The 22,183-nt window shown below is 36.5% G+C and overlaps 1 protein-coding gene across 2 annotated transcripts in view; it reads right to left on the reverse strand.

Annotated features, from left to right (window-relative positions):
* The window catches only part of UGGT2 (UDP-glucose glycoprotein glucosyltransferase 2), an 83,149-nt gene that overhangs the window by 50,128 nt on the left and 10,838 nt on the right, over positions 1-22,183 (reverse strand). For both annotated transcript variants that reach the window (XM_033052927.1, XM_042779036.1), the window contains exons 4-12: positions 21,207-21,319; positions 17,030-17,204; positions 14,967-15,063; positions 13,832-13,913; positions 11,723-11,823; positions 8,739-8,838; positions 5,146-5,206; positions 1,815-1,906; positions 724-874 (exon numbers count right to left, since the gene is read on the reverse strand). In XM_033052927.1, coding sequence (XP_032908818.1) covers positions 724-874; positions 1,815-1,906; positions 5,146-5,206; positions 8,739-8,838; positions 11,723-11,823; positions 13,832-13,913; positions 14,967-15,063; positions 17,030-17,204; positions 21,207-21,319 — 972 coding nt within the window. The remainder of the gene's footprint in view (positions 1-723; positions 875-1,814; positions 1,907-5,145; positions 5,207-8,738; positions 8,839-11,722; positions 11,824-13,831; positions 13,914-14,966; positions 15,064-17,029; positions 17,205-21,206; positions 21,320-22,183) is intronic.

The following is a 22,183-nucleotide window of genomic DNA, read 5'->3' on the forward strand; positions in this document are numbered from 1 at the left end:
TTTTTTCAACTGTGAAAATTACTTTCACTATGCAAACATCATAACAATGTATCACACAGATGTGTGGAACACAGCATAACCATCTTGTAATCCAAATACAGTATTTATCATCAACATACAGCAAGAGCACTTTAGATAGATCAAAGTAACCAATTAACATGTGGCTGATTTTTTCTTCTAGTCCCTTCTGTGCAAGTTGGGGCAAACAGAAGAGTGAAATCCAGCTCTTTCAGGTGCAAGAAAATAATATTTTAGTGCCTCTTCCCCTGGTTTATAACCTTTGTAATGAAACCTGTGTGAATTTTGAAGAAAGGTAAAAATCACAGCCATTGGACAGCTAGAAATAATATATTCACTTAGCTTGTAAAGTACACTTATACTTGTAAAATACACTTAAAAGTCTTGCATAATATATGTAATATTGTGTAGCTACATTAATTACTATAAAAGAAATTCTATAGTTAAGACGAGTAACTACTCTAGATATATTCTTCTTTTCCTTTAAACATCCTATATCTTAAAATTTTAGTAAGGTATAAACTAGAGTAAATTACTCTTAAAAAATATTGAAGGGACATTACCCTTGAAAACATTTTAAACTGCTAATTGATATATGGCCTTATGCCTAGTATTTCAACTGCAGTACAAAAAATAAAGAAAAACTGTTTCATACAGAGAATTATCAAAGACATAATGTCTAAATAAATAACTTTAGTTACTTACTATTATTGAAGAGTGACGAATATCTAGTGCATAATTATTATCTGTAGGATGTATATGCAACCTCATAAATTTACTCAGGGTCTCCCCTTTGATTCCAAGTTCATTAAGGCCATGCATCACTTTTCCTTCCAGTTTAAGAGTCTCTAAAATACTTTTTCAGGAAGATAAAGTACATAATGTCTACAAAGAACTCTTGTCATGACATAAAAATTATTTTTAGAACTAAAAACAATCTTCATATTAATAGTCTTAGAAATGTTTTCTGTTTATTTTCTCCCAGCCTAATGTTTAAAACAACATCAGTTAATAACACTAGGTCTCTACCTTATTTCAAAACATAATTACAACAGATTATACAATTCTTCTATTCATCCAGATATATTTTATACAAAGCAATTTTATCCATCTTTAGTAAGAAGTGGCAGGACAGCAGAATGAAAGCTTTCTTGCTGCACTGTCCTGCCTGAGGCAGAAATTCAAGCTGGGGTACCCTAAGGATGAGCTTTGCAAATGAGTAGAGAAGCAAGCAGCAAGTGATGGAGACACAGATGAACTCTGAGCCTGTATCATGGCAGAACTCAGAAAACAGCACAGAGGAAACACACAGCCACACCCTAAAACCTCCCAGAAGACCCAGCAGGACTCTGGAACATCTGCTGCAATCTGAAAGTTCAAATCTAGGAATAAAAAAACCCCTGAAGTACTCCACAGCTGGCAAGACACTGCGACTGTATTCATGTCTATATTTTCCTGATTTTTAAGTAACAGGGATATGAAAGCATTACTTACTTCTTTATAAAGTACTTTTCACACCTTTTTACAAGCACATGTTAGATTCCTTCCTTTTCCAAATCAATTTTACATGGCGAGTTGTAAAATTACAGGTAGATTAGAAAACATATTCCAAGAGAATAGGCTATTTCAACTACTTATACAATGTCCATAATCAAAATAAACCCACTGTAAATCAGTATTCCTCCTACTGGAACACTCCCTTGACCCAAAATGCAACAGGTGAGATTAGGACCATGAGTACAAATCCCCAGTATTACTAGTAATTCTGTGACCTTCAAATAAAATGTACACCTTACCTAAAGGGATCATAAAAATCCAGGTCAATGTGAAGGCCATTTAGAAATAAACGTGCTTCTCCAGGTTGAATTCCAAGTGTTTCATGGAAACGCTAAAAAGTAAAAAGTACTGCTTACTTATTTAGGTATAAGTCTACACTAACACATATAAACACCCTTAAGCAATTCTGCAAAACAGACACATCAAATCTCTTCCACACAATTTCTTGTTTTATCTGAGTGTTGGAAAAAACAATGACCACATACTTTTTGAGTGCTATTTAATACATTTCAGATGTACAGATATAAATGAAAACAACTACCTATACAAGGCAGAGAAAAGGACACATTCCCAGTGATTGCCAACAGAAAGTGAATATACACACATACAGAAATAGATCTTGTAAGTTTTTAAATTATTTCTATATATCCATTCAGCAAAGGGAAACCTTGCATACGTCCCTCAGACCTCCCCTTGAAAGCAGCTTTCTCACAATGACTTAACATCTCTCAATTCTGAAAAACATGTAGTTGGATTGTTTCAGGGAATTAGGAAAAACAGACTACAACCTTAAAATCTTGTCTAACAGAGGGACCATGGAAAAAACACAGATGAGAAAGGGATAGCATAGCATATCTTTGCTTGGCAAAGAAGAAACAAGATCCACAATAAACAAATACAAGACAAGAGTGGTATTTAGGGAGTAAAGCATCTATTATCGTTTTCCTACAGAGCTCTGAGGCACAACAGCATCCAGTCTGTAGCAAGATAAGTGATAGGAGTAACAGCAGTAGTGTATTCCAACTCATGACAGAAGAAGCAGTCAGATTTCCAGATCCGCCTGTTCCAGTGCTCAGTCACTTGCAAAGTGAAGTTCTGCCTCATGTTCAGGTGGAACTTCCCCATTCATCAGTTTTTGCCTGTTGCCTCTTGTCATATTGCTCAGCACCACGGAGAAGAGCCTGGCTCCATCTTCTTGACACCCTCCCTTCAGATACTTATAGATATTGATAAATCAGAGGTGAGATTCATAATACAATTTTGATGCTAGATATTTGATTGTCTAGAAGTGCATCCACTTCGTCATAAAAATGTTGATGAAGGAGTATTTATTTAGGCATGCAACACTAGAATTTAAGGCTGATAACAGTCATGTAGTATTTTCTTGCTAAACTTCAGCAAATTATTGCATTCCAAGTTGTGAGTTCAGTTTAATGAGATTTTTTTGTTCTTTTATCTATAGCAGTTCTTTGTCTATTTCTTGCTTAGGTATCAACTCATTACACCTAAATCATCACACGTCTCTCACTTTTAATAACTTTATTTCCTTCCATTGCATTTCCTATTCAGCTTTCATTATCTTGAGAGGGAATCATCCAGTTACACACAGCATGGGATCATATCTCTCCTGCTGCTAGATGGATGTACTGCAGTTCAAGAATGCACATGACAATTTATTGTGCTCAAGCAGCACTGTTCAGGAAGTTTCCTTACTTTTATTCAACAAATTTTAGCTTTTAGCTGTCTAAAGGCCTTTAGACTACAGGAAGAATGCAACTTCACATGAAATTAAAACTTAGTGTGATAGGTGCACAAAATCCTCTTGAAGTTAATGTAGCTAATACATTAATGGAATCATAGGAGTGATTCAGCTGACCAAGCACACAGATATCCATTGCAATTTGTTTCAGATACAAATTGTAAGTTACTTCTCCCAATCCTTATATTCAGCAATGGTCAGTTTAATTTCTGACAGACCTTTTATTTTTTTCTTTTTGTGGTGGAGGAGTAGTTTTTGATTAAGCACATAGTTTTTTGTGCTAACAGAGCAGCAATTAAGGAAAGTCTTCATTGTAAAGACTTCACCAAGAAAAAGGAAAAGTCCCAATACCAACACTCATGCTCTGGAGGAACTGTGATCATCTGGGATTTGTTTTGCTTTATGCTGACTGTAATCCTAACAACAAAGAGTTATAGGGAAAAGTGTATCTTGGCAGGGTACAGAAAGCAATAAAGTGCAGACACTGATTTCCTCCCTCCAGCAAAAACTACAGAACAACTCGCTACCACAAGAAACAAGAGGTCTGCAGTTGAGCCCACTCTAAGATCTCTGTGAAAACCAAGTATCAAAGATGTACCCTGCACAGAAGGAAGTTGAACACCTCAAGGAGGTAAACTGTTGAAATACATGAAATGTCTTCTCAATATACCAGCCCCACATCTAACCACCTGTAGACAAAAAAAGGCTTACACAATTGTTTGCATAAACATTTACAAGAATTTATGCTCAAGCCTGTCACTATTTGGGCAGGAAATACTCAAGACTGGAAAGTCTTACATGAGTTTTGCATGGTGTAGAATTTAAAAACATTTATGTGATATTTTTGCTACAACAGCGATTACAACCTCTTGATGAGAAGGCTTCACCAGTGCAAGAAGGACATTCTTCACTTTCACTGTTTTGGAAAGTGAAAGCATCTGGAAAAGGTATTCCCCTGTAAATACTAGTTATGGCAATGCAAGGGGAAAAGGCCTAAATGGATAGAAAGCAAAATGATACATGGAAATATTGCAAAAGTGCAGGAGTCACCTAAGTAAGGTATAAATCCCTTTCATTACAGTGGTTGGTCAGTCTTAACACCATGAAAATACACATTCTGAAGATCAAGACTAAGGACAGTGCTATGGATGTCATTTCACATGATCAGTCCTACAAGAATGGTGCCTAGCATTTAATTGCAACACTCAACTGGAAGGAAAAAATCCAAACTGAACAGAGAAAGACATCATGAATTCAACAAATACTAAGTAGCATCTCAGATTAAATCTCAGATCAGTCAAAATCACAGGAACAAGGACTCCTCATACGGTACAAGGAACAAAAATGCAGTGAATCAAGGATGAAAACAAAACCACCATCTGTCACAGATGATGGTCAGAACATCCTGCAGAATGTGTGATTTTGAGAGTGTGGAAAGCTCGAAGTTAGCATGTGCTGACCATAATATGAGCAGCAGGCCTAGATTCAACACCAAAGCTATAGAAAAAGTAACTAATACCTATTTTGCTTTCCCAGCACACAATCTGTGACTCAACTCAACACTCCACGAAAATTGTTTGGCCTTGCCTAATTCTGTAAAACCAAAAGAGAGAATGGAAGAAGTTTCACAAATAGCAGAAAGTGAAATACTTGAATTACATATTTAAATGTTACCTGTCTCCAACAGATTTTTAAAACAACCAGCACTTTTTCTCTAACAAAAACTGTGAAAGTTGTTACAGTAAAAAAAGTCTCCAAAAGCAGCAAAATAATAGTAGTTCAAATGTCCACCTGAGAAAATAAAAACAAACCTTCTGATTTTCTTCTATTTCATTTTGCATTTTCTTGTCTACAGGTACTCTTGTCAGTGATCTGTTAAAATGAAACATTCGTATCACTCAACCACTGCAGTTTTTAACAATCATTTTTTAATGTGAAATTGGTATTTTAATTAAACATCCAATGCACTGTAACTGAAGAATGCTGTAATTAAGTCTCAAAAAGAAGAGTAATGCCGTATCATAAATACTGAATTTTAAAGACAAATATTGTTCTGTCTCACTCTAATAAACACAGGTTTCAGATTCAGGCCAGGTTTTTTTTGCAGTAATATCATCAACATATTTTTTACACTCTCAATCTTTCCTCATGGTTTGTTTGTTTTATTCTGGATGTATATGATAAAAAACTAAGTTTTTTTGTCATCTAAATTATTACTTGAATATGTACCATATTTGCATATTTTATGTTAATATTACAGTCTCCATGGTTCTCAACTTTACAGTGTCGAGAGCCATGGATCTGTCTGGACAAAGGTAAGGAAAACTGGCAAAGAATAACCATTTTAAAATTAGCTGAGACTTAAAAAAAAAAAGAGATTTCCAGATAGAGATTCTTGAAAATGTTAAGCATTCACAGACAGACAAAGTTTTAGCTTCTTTAGTCATTCTATCCTTTGAAGGTAACACATTGATTTGTCTTTTTTACCCTTCATAAATGTTTAGAAGACTATTTTATCTTCTTCTGCCATAGTGTATTGTATGTGAAGTTTATAATTATCAGGCTTATCAAAATGTTGCCATGACATATATCAGCTGGTACACTGTCTACATCTGATGACATTTTGTAAAATATACCTCAGACTAACCTTTTCAGCTGGAAACAGAGACAAAAAAATTAGAAAGAAAATTTCAGAGGAATGGTGGGGGTTTTTTATGGTCTAAGGAACCCCATTTTTAAGGAACATGCAGTATTTTATTTTCCAACTACAATTCTAAAATTTGTATACAGCCTTTAAAAACCAAATTTAGTGTATGAAAAATGGTTGTTTTCATATAAAAATTGTCTGAAACTTAAACAGTTTAAAAATACTATTATTATTATGATTGGCTGTTTATCTAAAGTGACTAAGCAAAATCTCCTTCTTTCCTGTTTATTCTAGTTTTTTTTTCCCAAACTAGTATTTTGACTCATCAGGTTAAGCATGATTACACTACTAATGAAATATATCCTGTGCAATATTTTTACACAATGCTCCTTAGATTTAAGTTGTCCATGTAGACCTACTAAATTTAAATTACAGTAATTTCACGACCATAAGGTGCACCGGACTATAAGGCGCACCTCCAGGAGTCGGCAACTTTGTACATTATATAAGGCGCACCGGGCTATAAGGCGCACTTTTTTTTATTGCCACCAAGATCTGTGCCGCGCACAACAAAGTAATGAATTAGTAACGGAATCCCGCGATCGTGGAGTTTACTGGCAGGTGCTCAATTTGCAAACATTTTTCACAGATTGGCGTAGCCTTTAAATGCAGCCCCAAGCGCCCTCCCCGTGCGCGGGTCCCGGCACTCCCGCCCACCCCCTGTGTCGGTTGGTGAGGCGGGGCTCGGGGTGGCGCCCAGGCTGCGTCGCTGTGCTTTCCCCCCGCTGCAGGGCCACCTCCCTGATGCTGGCGGACCTGCGCTGGGCCGCCGCTGCCCTGATGCCAGTAGCTTTGCCCCCCCGCCCGGGCTGCGCTGCCACTCTTTCCCCACCCCACGCGGCCGCTGCCCCGATGCCAGTAGCTTTTCCCCCCAGCCTGGGCTGTGCTGCCGTGTTTTCCTCCCCCGGCGCGGCCGCCGCCCCGCTTTCCTCCCCCTGCGCAGCCGCCGCCCGATGCCGGCGGGCCTGCCCTGTGGGGCCGTCTCCCCGATGCTGGCGGGCCCGCCCCGCGGGGCCGTCGCTGCCCCAATGCTGGTGGCTTTGCCCCCCTGCCTGGGTTGTGCCACTGCGCTTCTCCCCCACCCCGTGGGGCCACCTCCTCGATGCCAGCGGGCCCGTGCCGGGCCACCGCTGCCCCAATGCTGCTGGCTTTCCTCCCCGGCTTGGGTTGCGCTGCCGCGCTTTCCCCCCATGCCCAGGCTGCTCTGCTTCTGCCAGCTTTCCCCCTGCGCTGGCACTGCCTCGATGCCGCCAGGCTCGCCCCGGCCCAGTGCTGGCCCGATGCCGCCGCCAGGCGGGCTCTGCTCGGCTGGGGACTGTAGCGGGCTCGCACTTCCGGGGTGGCAAATGTCGCAACTTTGTACATCACATAAGGTGCACCAGACTATAAGGTGCACTTCTGGGTTCAGGGGAAAATTTTAGTCAAAAGGGTGCGCCTTATAGTCGTGAAATTGCTGTATTTAAATATTTGTAACCTCTAATGTTAAAAAACACATGCTAGATTACCATGTTAGAATAAATCATGAAGGACAGAAACAGTGATTCTCCTTTTAATAATTTTAAAATCTTCTTACATTTTCACCCAGAAAATATTTGAAGAGTAGGCAAATTGAGCTCTCTAATGCCATAAATTCACAACAGGAGTTGGAGTGGAATGTAACAATTTAATGACTTGTAAAATCAATGATTTAAATGTCACCTGGCACACTTCAAAATGACTTTTTCCTGTCCTTTGAAGAACAGAACTGGACTTGAAGTTTGACATTATGTACGCTTCCACTATCTCCTACTGGAAAGCTGAATTTTCTGATTGCTAATCTAAGTGCAAACTTATACCACACTATTTCATAATAATTATGCTTCAGGCATTTTAAAGGGCATTTTGCTTCCTTGACACAAGATGTTACAACAGTAGTTTTTCCATTATGGTGTAGATTTTCACTTACAGAGAATCAGGGGTGACAATGAAATACTGTGATAATTAAACAAGAGTGGCAAAATGTGAAAGCATGCTGAGTTAAGAAGCCTATTTAGCATCACATTTAATTCAATAATTCAAGCAAATATTGCTGATAGGATTACATGAAGAACTTATTAAGTATGAAGAAATGCATTTCTCAATTACAATACTATCGGTTTACATGAAGAAAAATTTTTCATATTAGGAAAGCCAAAATCAGGACATGTTCATTTATTTAATATCTATCTTGATCTTTTATTAAGTAATCTGTTATGGAAGACAGATCTTCCCCAGTAAGAACACTACCATACAATAATAGCCAGGGCCCAGTCTTATCAATGTTGTGCTTAGAACTACTGTGTGTGGATTCCCACTAAAGATATTCATAGCATTTTGCCTCTTTCCACTGTTACTAGTTCTGCTACTAATTCAACAGAAGTTTTCACCTGGGAAAATATTAGTCCAGTAAAATTCATGAGGACTAAGTGCCTGAAGGATTAGCATGTCCTCATGGCATCTCCTGCATCAGACAGGAAACATTCAAGAGACTGATCACGAGCTCTCCCTGGAGTTATCTTTTCCTCAACAAAATTGCCTGGAATTGCCTGGAATCCATCTAGTAAGCTGTCAAACATGAATATCTGATTGCAGGATTTGGATATAAATCTGTATTACTGTAATTACAGCCAAATACAGGCATAAAAATAGCATTTAAAAAAAAAAGTTTAAGTATCATACCTGGCTCTTATTGGGAAGTTCTGAGCAATGTCTTTCATTACCTTTAAGGCATCATAAACAGGAGCAGACATAATTCGAGTAGCTGCTTGAAAACTAAGATCTAGGATGGGGGGAGAAAAAGAAATTAAAAAAAAATCACTGGAAATATCACTCAATCATTACCACCTATAGTCAAAAAACCGTTCCATATACACATTCTCAGTATTTAAATATTTTATGTTTCAATCACCGATTCAACAGTTATGAAAGTAACATTATTAAGGTTGAAAAACTGGTCACATGAAAGTTTGAAATAGTAAATTCCAGTTTTTCTGCTTGACTTTCTTGAACACGCACATTATATATGTAATTTCTACAGAAACATTCTGAAAAAGCCCAGACCATTCATCATGAGGTATTATGCCATCATCAAAAGGGTAGTACCACACTCAAACCTAGATACACACCAATCCACAGACACCCAAAACTGCAGCAAGCAGCAAGACCTTTCCAGATCCAGGACTTCACAAGTTTTCAGAGAACAGATATATTTAATGTAAAAAGCTGCACTGAGCATGTGAATTGCACAGTTTTCAAAAGGAGCAGCAATTTCACAGAGAGAATGGCAACTCATAAATGGAAAGTCAAACTGTAAAATTTCAGTTCTCATGAACACCTAGCACATTTTTAAAGGGATTTCATTTTCAGAACGAAGTAAATTTTCAGATAATGGAACAGTTTAAAATTAATCTCTCTATCCACTGAAAACAAATGATGGAATTCAGTGAGCCGTCCCTGGAATCTAACTTGAATGTGACAAATTTTAACATGTAACACTAGGACAAATCAAATTTTGGTACTAATAGGGTAAGGCAATGCTATACTAGATGCTTCCATGTAGCTTGTATACATCTGCATAACTAACTCATGCAGTGATGGTTTTCCTCATAATTTTCTAGTCAAGACATTTAAGTAAAACCTGAAAGCCTCAGGTTATTCAGTTTGAGGAAAGCTGATGCCACATCTAATAAAAAGTGCTGGGCAGAAAGTCATAGAGGATACTGCCTAGTAACAGTTTGCATCATCTGAATCAAAATTAATAAGACATTCCTACTTTAGACTGATAAAACACTTTTAGGTGGAAAAAATAGGTAAGAGGTGGAATGTTAACTTCTATTTCTTAATACTTTTAACAAGAAGTATAAAAAGGAATCGCTATTAAAGTAGGTTTCAGAACCCTTTCAATAGGCACATAAGCTGTGTCTCAGTTAAAGCAACAACACCCAGATGCTGCTGCAATACAGATAGTGAGGAAGCTGTGAACTTGGGTCATACACTTAAAACCCTTCATAAATTGTTAATAATTTCCATTTTATGCTGAACAGCCAGGATACAAATACTCAGATACCACCGAGGCCAACTGATCTTTTACCTCCTTGGTTATCTCTGGTCAGGGCTGTCACTTACAGACCTCCCCTTGCAGCATCCCAACACAGCTGAGAGTGCAGTGTAAGGCACCTTGAGGAAAAAGTACTTACTAATTACTTACCTAAAATATAAAAGCTCTTGAAAGACAACTCTTGAATGGTGTTTAGGTTCATTTATAAATAGAAGTATGCCCTATAGCTGAAGTAGTTTTGCTTAAATTTAGTTAGATTTTTACTTTGAAGCTAATTAAAGGAAATCAGAGAGAAGCTGAGCCATTAATTCAGCCACTATAATTAGTCATTAAGAATGAACTAGAGAAAGCACGCTGTCTTGTCAGCAGAAAGGGTTCAGAACAACTGCACCAAAAAATTTGGGCGCTGAAGACTGAAGATCCTGAACCATAAGCCACTACAAGTCATCTGACATAAATTAACAGCATCCCAACACTTTACTTTCAACCTAAGAAGTGGTTTCTTGAGGAGCAGAACCAGTTCCCTTTTTTTTATATATAGCCATAATACCACAGAAAAGACCATCACTAAAAAGAGACCTTGTACTGTCTTTTGAAGGTAGACATTAACGGGATTGAAGTTTCAAGGCTGCTTCAGCTTTAATATCAGTCAAGTGGCATTCAACCACACACAAGAAAAATAGTCAAACCCACTATTTTCTTTTTCTATTTTTATTCCAAAGTAGATTTCTCAGGAGAACTTTAAAGAATAATTTTGAACTGTTTTTAGTTTTGGACAAAGGTTAATCCTGCAGTTTACCTTCATTGATAAAAGACTACAAGTGAACTATAATTATCTCACACAGCTGATATGAGACTGGACATTGCCAGCAAACTCTGTAACATCAGGGTCCCAAAAGAAACTGAAGCTCAGATAATTGCTCAGTCTCCTTCACTGCACTAATATATAGGCAAACTAATTTTAATCAGGTTGTCCTCTAAAGCTGAAGAATGTAAGGGGGAAAATGCACTTGTGTAAACTTAAATGTTGTGACATTTTATAAGAGATTCATATTTTAGAGCAATTTACAATCTCATTCAATCTACAGAATGTCCTGCAAGTCATCAGCACATAAACTTTAGCAATCAACATATTTGTTTTCCTTTTCTACAGGAAAGCTTTTAAAAGCATGTTCTTCCACTTGACATTATATTAAAAAAATGCATCAATGTGAACTCCAGTACATTGATAAAACTTACAAATTAAAGAAAACAAGCTGTCCTAACATGTATTTCATCCCAACCCAGTAGTCATGTCAAAATTATATCTTCTGCCTGACTTCTAAAAATAATATCTAAAACAAGTTTTAATACCTGAGATGACGCACCAGGTAGAAAAACAGACAATGTATCTCTCAGTCTTATAAAATTACTTCAATGTTCCCTTAACTTCTAGCATACAATACAAGGTATCAGCACATGTTTTATAAATCGTTGAGGTATTATGGCCTTTTCATGAAAATATGTCTCTTCTTAAAAGAAGCTTTTATCATAATATCAATACATTAAAATAGCACAGGAATATTAAATAGAGTATCGTGTTAATTCAAAAAAATGCAACACATACCCTGCATCTCCCAAACCTTCAGTGGTTCCATGTTGTTAGTAGTTTCAATTAGATGTTTTTTAAATTCCATCAGATTGTTTTTCAGATCAGGATGCATCCGTCTACAATAAAATATTTTATTACAAAGAAGAATCAGTTACATCCATCAATATCTGCGTTTATTCACTGTACTGCTCACAGCCAATATTGTATTCTTAGGAAAAGAACCAAGAGTGAACTTTAATTCATTCTTGAAACAAAAACATGGATTTTGGGTGAGAAAAGGTAATTTCTGAGGGTTAAACTACAGTTAAAGAGAATCATAGAATCATTTATGTCAGAAAGGACCCTTAAGGTCCTTAAGTCCAACCATTAGGCCAGAACTGTCAAGCCCACCACTAAACCATGTCCCTAAGTGCCACATCTACCCAGGCATGGCAACTCAATCACTTTCCTGGCCAGCCTGTCCCAATGCTCAACAACTCCCTCCATAATTCTTACTAAATACCAGGAGTTCACTTATTTTGTAGTGATCTGTCTCAGAACCTGCCACATAAATTTAGATGGAATAAATGAAGTCAAAGATTGGACAGTATTAACACACCATACAGGTAACAGTTTATTTAGTTTACCATAGGATGATGTATACCTAACTGTACAACAACTGTACTAAATATTGAGTGTAACTGAATGCATTCTTTGTGGCATTAACTACAAGAGGTATAGGTAAGACAATGTTGAGAACAACATCATATAAATTGACAGCACTGACAGAAATCAGTCTACTGAGCACAGAAATCATCTGTCAGACCTAAAAAACATGGTACACAAAAGCTTAGCTATTTGTTTTGAAAACATAATAGGTAAGTAAAGAAGTTTTGAGGGCAAGTTCTTTAGCCTGCTAAAAGATATCCTTGAATAAAAAATAGTCCATTAAATTTCTAAACATTTTATGTCTTCTGCTTACATTCATAACTATTTCACAGCTGAGAAAAGTAAAACTTTTGACACAGCTGTAAAAGAGGGACAATTTAGACTACTGAAACATCTATTTCACTTCTTGTGTGAAAAGAAGAGAAAAAAACAATGAATCTAGAAACAATACCAAAATCACAGAATTATCTGACAGCTTCACAAATCAGTCACAGTGGAGAATTAAGCAACTAACTATAGTTAAACCTAATAAAATACAAGGAAAAAAGCTCAGATAAAGATATGGCATATGCATTTGGTATTACGTGCTGTGCAGAATCTCAAACACACAGGTGAAACAACAGGGCAGCCTCAAGACCACTGAGGCCTACCTCAATGTGTTAGAGAGCAAAAAGGCAGGAAAGGAAGGGGATGCGCTCTCAAGAATTTAGACAGACTTAGCAGCTCTGAACTCTGAGATTTACAGTCTAGTGACAATCAGGTTTAGTTTTTGTTTTAAATAATGAGAGAATGACATCTAGAGAAAACTCACAATCTCGAGGGTCTTTTGCTGAGGAAAAAAATTTATGATCCACTACACGGATCTGTTACAAGAAAAGGGAAGCACAAAAAGAATCCACCAACTGAGGATTTGGAAGGAGTACTTAGTAGCGTAACACTCAATTCCATCTAACAGATTGCAGCTTGGAGATAAGAGTTCCTGCTGGAAGGGAAGACAAATTCACAAACCCCAAAATGAGATGGTATCTATAGCAAGCCCATCTTCCTAGAAATATTGCTCCTTAACTCTATGAAATCCATTACTATCCTTCTTAAAAACACCTTATGGAGATACAGTTCATGGGTTTGGATTCTTGTGCTACTCTTGCATTTTGAAAACCAACATTTTGATTCTAATTATCCAACAAATGTGAAATCACAATGCTCTAAGATTTGTAAGTGTTACCCAGGTAGATATTTTTAATTTAAAAAGTTTACTGTATACATTCGAAGATAATTAAACGAAAAGCAATACCTTGAAATTAACAGAATAAACATTCGTTGCATCTTTATGTTCACAAGACATAAAAAAAAATTAAAAATCTACCAAATAAAGTACTTTCCAACATAAATCTCAGGTTTTCTATGAAAGAAACCCAACTGGTTGAGGTTCCAGAAACAAACATGAAAGTTTAATTATAACTTCTATCAACTCACTTTAACTTGCCAAAGAGAAATCCTTGGACATCACTTTCCTCCTCCTCTTCTTCATCTTCCTCTTCTTTTGTTTCATTTGCTCCTGATCACATAACACAGGTAGACAATATAAGCCAGGAAAGCTACTGTAGTATTATGTTTTTATGAATTTTAAAACAGTTAATAGAAACATATAATCACAAAGTTGTCATTCCCAGATGAAGTTTTTAAATTAAATTTATACTCACATATTTTGGCATCTGAATTAATTACTCTGAAGAACTTTGCAACATTAAAATTAATTTTTTAATATAATTCATTCAGTAGTAACAACTTTTATACAAAATCAGATATGTGTGGTTAAAAGTTCACTTCCCAAAACAGAAATTCCTCACTTTGATTTAAGTGATAAGGTATAATTCTTTCCAGTTAACTACTAACAAATTTACTCTTGAAAAGTCTGATGACCTTAAAGCACTTCAATCTCTAGCTGGCATCTGATGTAAATCAGAGACCAGTTTCTTTCCCTTCAAAAAAGCGAAACTATTTTTTCACAGGACTCAAAGGTCACTAAACCTTAGTCTTACTAAAGAGAGTTAACTTTCCTTTTATCTTCTGAATGTCCCTGCAAAATAATTCCTCTATCACCATGCTGTAGTTACCATTTCTGTAGCAAATATCTCATTTCAATATAACATGCACCAGTCCAAATTCTATGGTACATCTATGGTACATTCTGTGGTACTTTTCTACACAAGATTGTGAAAGTATTTCCACAGAAATTCAGAAAAAACCCTCAGCCCTGAAACACTTAGGTGTAGATACTGTAGCCACTAGTATATGAGATGCCAACACTCATAAAGTAACTGAAGACAAAGGTAAACAAACTTAAAATTACCGAAAGGAAAAAGACAAGATTGTGGTTTGAAGAGCCCCAGAAAATAGCAATTAGAAGTTAGAAAAATGTACAGATCTTTACAAATGCTCTCATGTACTTTGATTTCTTAGTTCCTAAAACCTGAGATTTCCTTCTGTAGACAGAAATTAAGTATAGTCTTCAAAGCATTAATGACTGAATATTGTACAAACTGAAGATTTTAATACATTTCAATAGTACCTTCAACACGATGTCAAATAAACTAAAAAACCCACATACCTTTAACCTCCATGTCATCTACTGCTTTATATTCTGTACTCTTTATTGCAAGTTCCACACCATATCCAGACAAATACATTTTCCTGGAATTTGGTTTCTGCTTGACAATATTTTAACAGAAGAAAAAACATAACTTTAAAAATGTATTTAAAGGAGATTAACAATATCTAATATTGTAACTTTAAAATGGTATGACATTTAGGTCATTACTTAAATTCATCTTTCAATTCAAAGTGCAAGGCATATTGACAGTCCACTGAGAAGGCACGGAAAAGAACGTGACAATGTCCTTTATCTCCTGCAAATCACAGAAAGGCTGGTCACAATAGCAGTCTTTACACAATACTAGAAGAGGGACTAGAATAGGCAGATCTCATAGCATCCTACACAATTTTTGATGCCCCACAATTCACATTTCAAACTGATACTCATTTCTTTCTAATGTTGCCAGACTTCCAGGATGTTAAGAGGAAATTTTCTATGTTTGCATCAGACTTACTCTTTAAAAAAATTTTGATAAAACAATTAATCACTTTCTGCAAGGAGTATTAATAAAATGTCTTAAAGTATCACTGCTAAAAACAGGCTGTCACTTACAAAAAACAAACAACAGCTACTTCTAACTTTGGAGTGGAAGTTTGACTTCCACAGTGTAATTACACAAAGCATACTTATTTCTCAATACACGTCCTAATTAGCCCCAAATATATGAAAATCCCCTTTCCAAAATGCATTTTGCACATGCACAGCAGCAATTTCTTGGAGGCCTTTGAGCTTTAGCTTGCAATTTCTAAGAGCCATTCTGCACTGAGAAACCTCCAGACTACAGGTGAAAACTCAGTAGGGTTGGGAGGCTTCTCTGTCCATCCTCTTAGCAAAACTCAAGGCAGAGGGAGCAGAGAGCACTCTCTAAGAAGCATCAGTGATAATGTTCAAAAAAAGAAAAGAGACAGCAGAAAGATCGTACCTCTTCTGTTATCAATGCTCCCTCTTCTGGCATTTAATGCAAAAAAGGGAGGGAGAATCCATCCCAGTGTGTACCAAAGAACAAAAATGGAGGTTGTGAGGAAGGAAGAAAAGGGAAGAGAGGCATGAAGAGAGAAAAGGTGCAGGCAAGAAGACAACATGTGTTAAGGGAGACCATGATGCATAAGCCAGGCAGAGCAATGAGACATTTTATATGCAAGTAGGCATTTAATTGAAATAAAAGCATAAAAGAACAAAGTTCAATAAAAACTATACCACATACAACTTTGAATTCAAGACTGGTTTCCTCAAATTCTCTATTTCATTACTGTGAGCAAACAACTCAAAGTCATCTGCAAACTACGTATCTCATCTCCCTGAAATGTCTGGTCTACATAAATCACAGCAACCTCTCACTCCATCAGATTATTCTCTGATTAGTCACACTACTTAGGAGCTGCAGTTTGAATATAAATCACAAGAGCCTTCTAATAATCAAAACTGGTGACAATATAGTTCCATGTGCTGGTATTTTTCTTGTTTTGTTTTGGGGAGAAGAGTAAGTTAAGAAAAGAATTCAGAAACACTATGCTTAAATAGTGACTGTGGAACACAAGCATTTTAAAATTGGTCAATGATGTTGGCCATGATAGCCCATGCTGCTGTATCTCAATGAACATGAGATTACATGGGAAATATATAAAAACCTAATTGGCAACTTCTCAATTTGATTCTCTATTCTACTTTTAATTTTTTTAATTCTAGATACTAATATGTTCAGTCTGCTGCACCAAGATTCACCGAGATCTTTGTACACTGTACAAAACCCAGACATATAACCAAAACAGAGGTATTTCAAGATCAGTGATGCAATCAGTTCTTGCATGCAGGACTGGTAACGTTACCATGCTTTCCTGGCTTCACAGTTTGTATTTGGTGAGTTACTTACCTGGAGAGTTTTAATACTAGAAAATGTATTGTACATAATTTAGGCAAATGCAAAAATAAATGTAGAAAATATGTTTTGTCAAAAAGCAAGCAAAGCAAAAACACAATACTAACAATTTACTGAAACAATGTTGATTTGAATTGCATACCTGAACATAATGCCGGAGAACATAAACAATTTCCTCCTTTTGTGCCTTCTCAGATAAAATCTTGTGGAATTTGACAAAGTCTTTTGTACCCATTTCGGCATATAGAATGACCACTGGGCCTTCCTCTTTGAGAGCTGGGAATTTATGGTCTCCCTTGAAAAGATATGGCCTCGGTCTGGTTTTAAAACAAATAATTGTGATATTATAAAGTCAGAAAATTAATTAAAAGAGTGGCATTTTTCTACTTCATAATTTAAAAAAAACTAGTAAAGGTTTATATGCTAAATCTATACAAAAGCCATGTTAAAATCATCACAAAATAATCATGATTGCGCACAAACAAACCCAGAACAACAAATTCACAAATTAAAGTATAAGAAACTAAAAAATCAGCATCAACTATAAATAATTTGAATATATTTTATCAAATCACAACACAAAGCATACGAAAAATATAGCACTTGGAGATCCTGTGCATCAAACAGCCTGAAGCTTTTAATTTGAAAGATATATCTATCAGAGATGCACAGAGCAATCAGTGAGTAAGAGAATAGCAGAGAGAGATTCTGTAGAGTTTGAGAAAGCTGGTAACACACCTGGAAACTAACTGGGATTATACTATTTTGACTCCATCAAGCTCTGCTAATTTAGCTAATTTTGCAAATTTTGACTGCCGACTTACCCTCTTAGTTGAAAACCATGACTAGAAAAGTTATGCTGCAATGATTTCTTAGATGACTAAAAGCATCTTTTGAATAAAACCTGGGAAAGATGGAGAAGCAACAGAGGATATGACTGAGTAATACACTCAAGGTACCAATTATTGATGAGCTCATTTTTTCAAAGCTGCCTTTGCACTTGCAGTCAGAAGACCAGTAAACTGTCTCCAAGCATCCCCAAGACAAGTTAGGGAACTCTAATTTAACACACAGTACAGAACTGTGTGTGGTAGACACTCAATAAAGAGCCATGCTGGAAAGGTTTGAGCAGAACACCACAGTTTCTGTGATGCAGATCTTTGGAACATTTTCAACATAAAAATAACAGAGAACAATTTACACTGCAAAGGTAACCTTTGGAAGTAATGTCCTGCAAATTCACTTCAAGCGGGAACAATTTGTATGAGGTTACTCAGGATTTTAACATCAATGTCCTAGGTAAGTTTGGCAGATACGTAATCAAAGACCTCGTTTTTAAGGCAGAAATAAAAGGAGGGGCCCAGTTTAAGAATTAACTTGGGTGCAGGTAGTCAGGTGTCACAAATATCAGGCAAGCTCTCCCACTGCTACCACAGGACAAGGCAGGCCAAATAGGTAAGATCCAGGAGTCCGAAATGACTCTTGAATGAGTAAGCTCTGTGCAAGAACTGACCCAAATTCGCCCAATGAAAGCATACGTGTGGGATGTGAACTTCCTTCTCATAACCGGAGAGGCAAGAGCTGCCACAGTCATGGAGAGAGTGGAAAACCTCAACCAAGGGAACTTCTCTTTTCCTATCTAACTTTATGCACCCTACTTCAACCAACTAAGGTGGTTATTGAGTGCTGCCATGACTTGAATGGTGACAGTCTCATATCACAATGAACATGCTTCATCAAAATACTAACTGCTGCAATGAAATAACACTGCATAGAGCTCCTCTAATGACCTTGGGTTGAAAATTAAAGTGTTCAGCCCTTGTAAATCCAAGATAAGCCTCTGTTCTCTGTTTCTCTTGAACATTGAATAGTAGTGACAAGGAATTGAGTCTCCTGCTCTTAGAACTGAAAGGTAATTAATTTCCTGCCATAAGAGATGCTCATAAGAAGGCTGCTTGAAAGACAAGGAAGAACAGTTGGGCAGATGAAAAGATTAAAAAATTACACAGATGTGGAGTTCAGCACTTGTTAATCAGTTACTAGGGTAGTACAGGCAACTATATGCTTGTCTAGATACCCAGGATAGGATGCAGAAGCAAGTGATAGGAGACAGCAAACACGTACTGACAAATGTAAGGCACTGATGGTTTTGAGCAAAATGTGACTCCAAATAATGCCTCTGCTCTTCACAGTGACAGCCCCAGAAACCTTAGTGTTGTGTTTTGGACAGTTAGCAAGATAAGCAATCCCAACCATTTAACCATGTGTTCTTTGACATGCCCAGAGCCCTTGAGCTCTGAAGCCATTGCATCCCCACACAAAATACTTCCAGTTAAATGGCAAAATGGCTGAAAGTGCAAAAGACATAATCACAGTTGCTGCTGTATAAAGGACTGAATGAAGCAAAACCCTTAACCTTCACATGCAGAGTATTTGGGTTCTCCTTAGTCCAAAGAGCCTGAGACTTCCTGAATGTTGGGTTGAGATGATGAATACTCGCAAAAAGAATGTTGCAGCCTCTTCTTTCTCTTCCAGTGAGATTTGAAATTATCAGTCCCTAAAATCAGGGCATTTCTAGCATCCTCATCAAAACATGTTGAACAACTGAAAACAGCTTAAATTGGCCTGGTTGAACTGTAAGAGTCATGACAGAAGACATGGAAAAGAACACAAAGGAAAATACTTTGAAATAGAAAAAGAATCAATAAGTCAAAAAGATCTCTTCCATGAAAAAACAGAAAAAGAATGAGTGGTTTAGAGCAACCAGCTTGGACACAGCACCCTGTCCCTTATATCATTTGTTCACCTGTTAGAAAAAAAAAGAACAGGAGCACAGCCCTATCATTATCATCTAGCCTAAATATCAGCAGCACAGGCAAAGTATCTGCTACCCAGAGAACAAATTGAACTAACAGTGAGAATGATTACCTGAACATGTGAATGTATGTTTTTCTCAGAGTCTAGCTCCAGTACTCAAAATATTTGAGAGATACAACAACTTTTGGGGTGGTGAGAAGGAGAAAAAATTTATCAAGATTTTTGTTCCTGCAACTCTGAATAGTGTGATGTGACTGACTGTGAAGTTATTGAAAATAGAAGATCAATGAAATAAAAGAAACTTCAGTTTTGTTGCAAGTTCTTAATGATTTCTAGAAGTCTAACTCACTGAATTCTGAATAATTCAGAATTCTATTGTTTGCTATTGTGATTTTCCAGAATTCTGCACATTCAGGAATAGTATCTCCAGAGAGGAAAATGTGTTGAATCAGTTAATTGCTTTAAAATGCAATTGCAATAAAATGCTATGGGCTCATGATGCCTTAATATATATGTGGCCGCAAGAATTCAATAACATTTTAAATTGTCTGTAGTATATTTTGGCTTTTATTTAGGAAAAAAAGACATTTTTAGAAGAATTTAATTAGTAAAAATGGGACACTGTAAACTAGAGAGTGAGTTGTTTTTACAGGAACCTTAGCTATTGAATAAGCAAAAGACAATGATTTATTAGGTTGCAATTGTATCAATGGACTTAGAATACACCACAAATCATGCATGTAAAACACAAAACTATTTTCAGAATCAACCAACCCCAAAGAGACAAATTTATAGGTTTTCAGGCTTTTCCCCACAATTCATATTTGACAGAAAGCAAAATCCAAGAAATATACCCTACAAAATCATCTTTCAGCTCTGCATATCTCCATGAAGCAGCTGAGGGTATGGACATTAATGTATATTATGGAGACCATGGCAGGGGATGGAAAAAAACCCCAAGAAATAAAAGAACGCTACATGCAGGGTTCGAAAAAACAAAAAATAATACTTTTTTAAAAATAGAGATTAAAGATTATGCTTTCATTACTTTACTGCTATTTTGATAGGTTTTACACTTTTTACTTCAGAGCTCCAATTCTGCACTGATGCTAGTTACCAGAGGACAAAATCTGCAGAAAAGGTTGATAGCTGCTAAGTCTAGCACAAGGTGAGGAAAGGTTATGCCAGTTGAGGTAGACTCCTCTTCTATGCCTTGCAACCCTGAAACTCTCAAGTGCAGTGACACAGAGAAAGGTCTGTCAGCAGAGTATTATGTCAGACATACAAAACTAAGTTTGTACAGAAAGTACATTGTAACTTAAACTCGACTACTCCATGTAAAAGAAAAAAAAGAAAAAAATACAAAATTGTCCATGTGATTAGAGGACCAAAGGTCTATGATTTTATTTTAAAACCTACTTTGATTCATCACTGATGAACGCTCATAATATTAAGCTCTTTAGTAATCTATTTTTCCTCTTAAACCAGATCATTATATTTACCTCTTAGTAGCCTTCTTCAGCAGCTTTTTTATTTCATTAGTCTTACAGGTGTGCTTCTCATGGATAACCACAAATGCACTGCAGCCTTCTGGTGGAGGTTCATCAGCTGCAATCTAATATTTCAACAATTATACTCAACCAGAATGCTTTGATTGCACTTAAACTCACATCCCTTTGATTAAAATAACTCAACAGCTGCCATTAAGCAGTGTTTCTAATGAGCCCCATTCAAAACTGGGTACATGTGGGGGATAAAGAAAAAAAAATATTAAAAGATTAAGACCCTATAACCTTTGTGAGACATTGTTTATTAAATGTAGTCATACTCCACAAAATCAAAAGTACATTTATGTTCTGTAAAGACAGGACTGAGAAATCTCCTCCAGAAGCTGAAATCACAGCCTGTACTCTGAGATATTTTTAACTTTGGTTGCTATCAGCAATCATGTTAACATCTGAAGATTAGACTTCTAAACCAATAAATCCCAAACAAATAACGTCAATTTTTGATTCTCTCTCTTTCTTATTCTTCGCCTTTTAAAACAAACTCTACTCAGCTATTCCAATATGAAGTGGGAATTGTGTGACTGCATGTCAGTGAGTCTGGAATCACCAGCTGAAAGGTAAATACAAAAAGACATGAGTCTGAGATTATGATATTCCTCCAGAGAACACCTGCAAAACTCCCTAACTTTATTACAGCTTATTACCTTTCAAAAACATGGATTTCTCACTTTATCCTAAAGATGGCATTGCTAAAAGGAGGAGTAGCAATTTTAGGTTTAGAGGCACAATGAATTTATGTCCTCTCACTTTTTCATTAATAAAGCATGTTTTTCCAATTTTTCAACTTTTCAACTGCAAAAACACTGAGAAAGATGAGAAATCCACTAAAAAACAAATTTAAATTACTTGAAGCTACAAGAAATGTCCTACTCTGGGAATGTCTGAATTGTCACAGGATTATTTGAAGCAAT

This window comes from Catharus ustulatus, chromosome 2 (genome assembly GCF_009819885.2).
Source record: "Catharus ustulatus isolate bCatUst1 chromosome 2, bCatUst1.pri.v2, whole genome shotgun sequence".
NCBI lineage: Eukaryota > Metazoa > Chordata > Aves > Passeriformes > Turdidae > Catharus > Catharus ustulatus.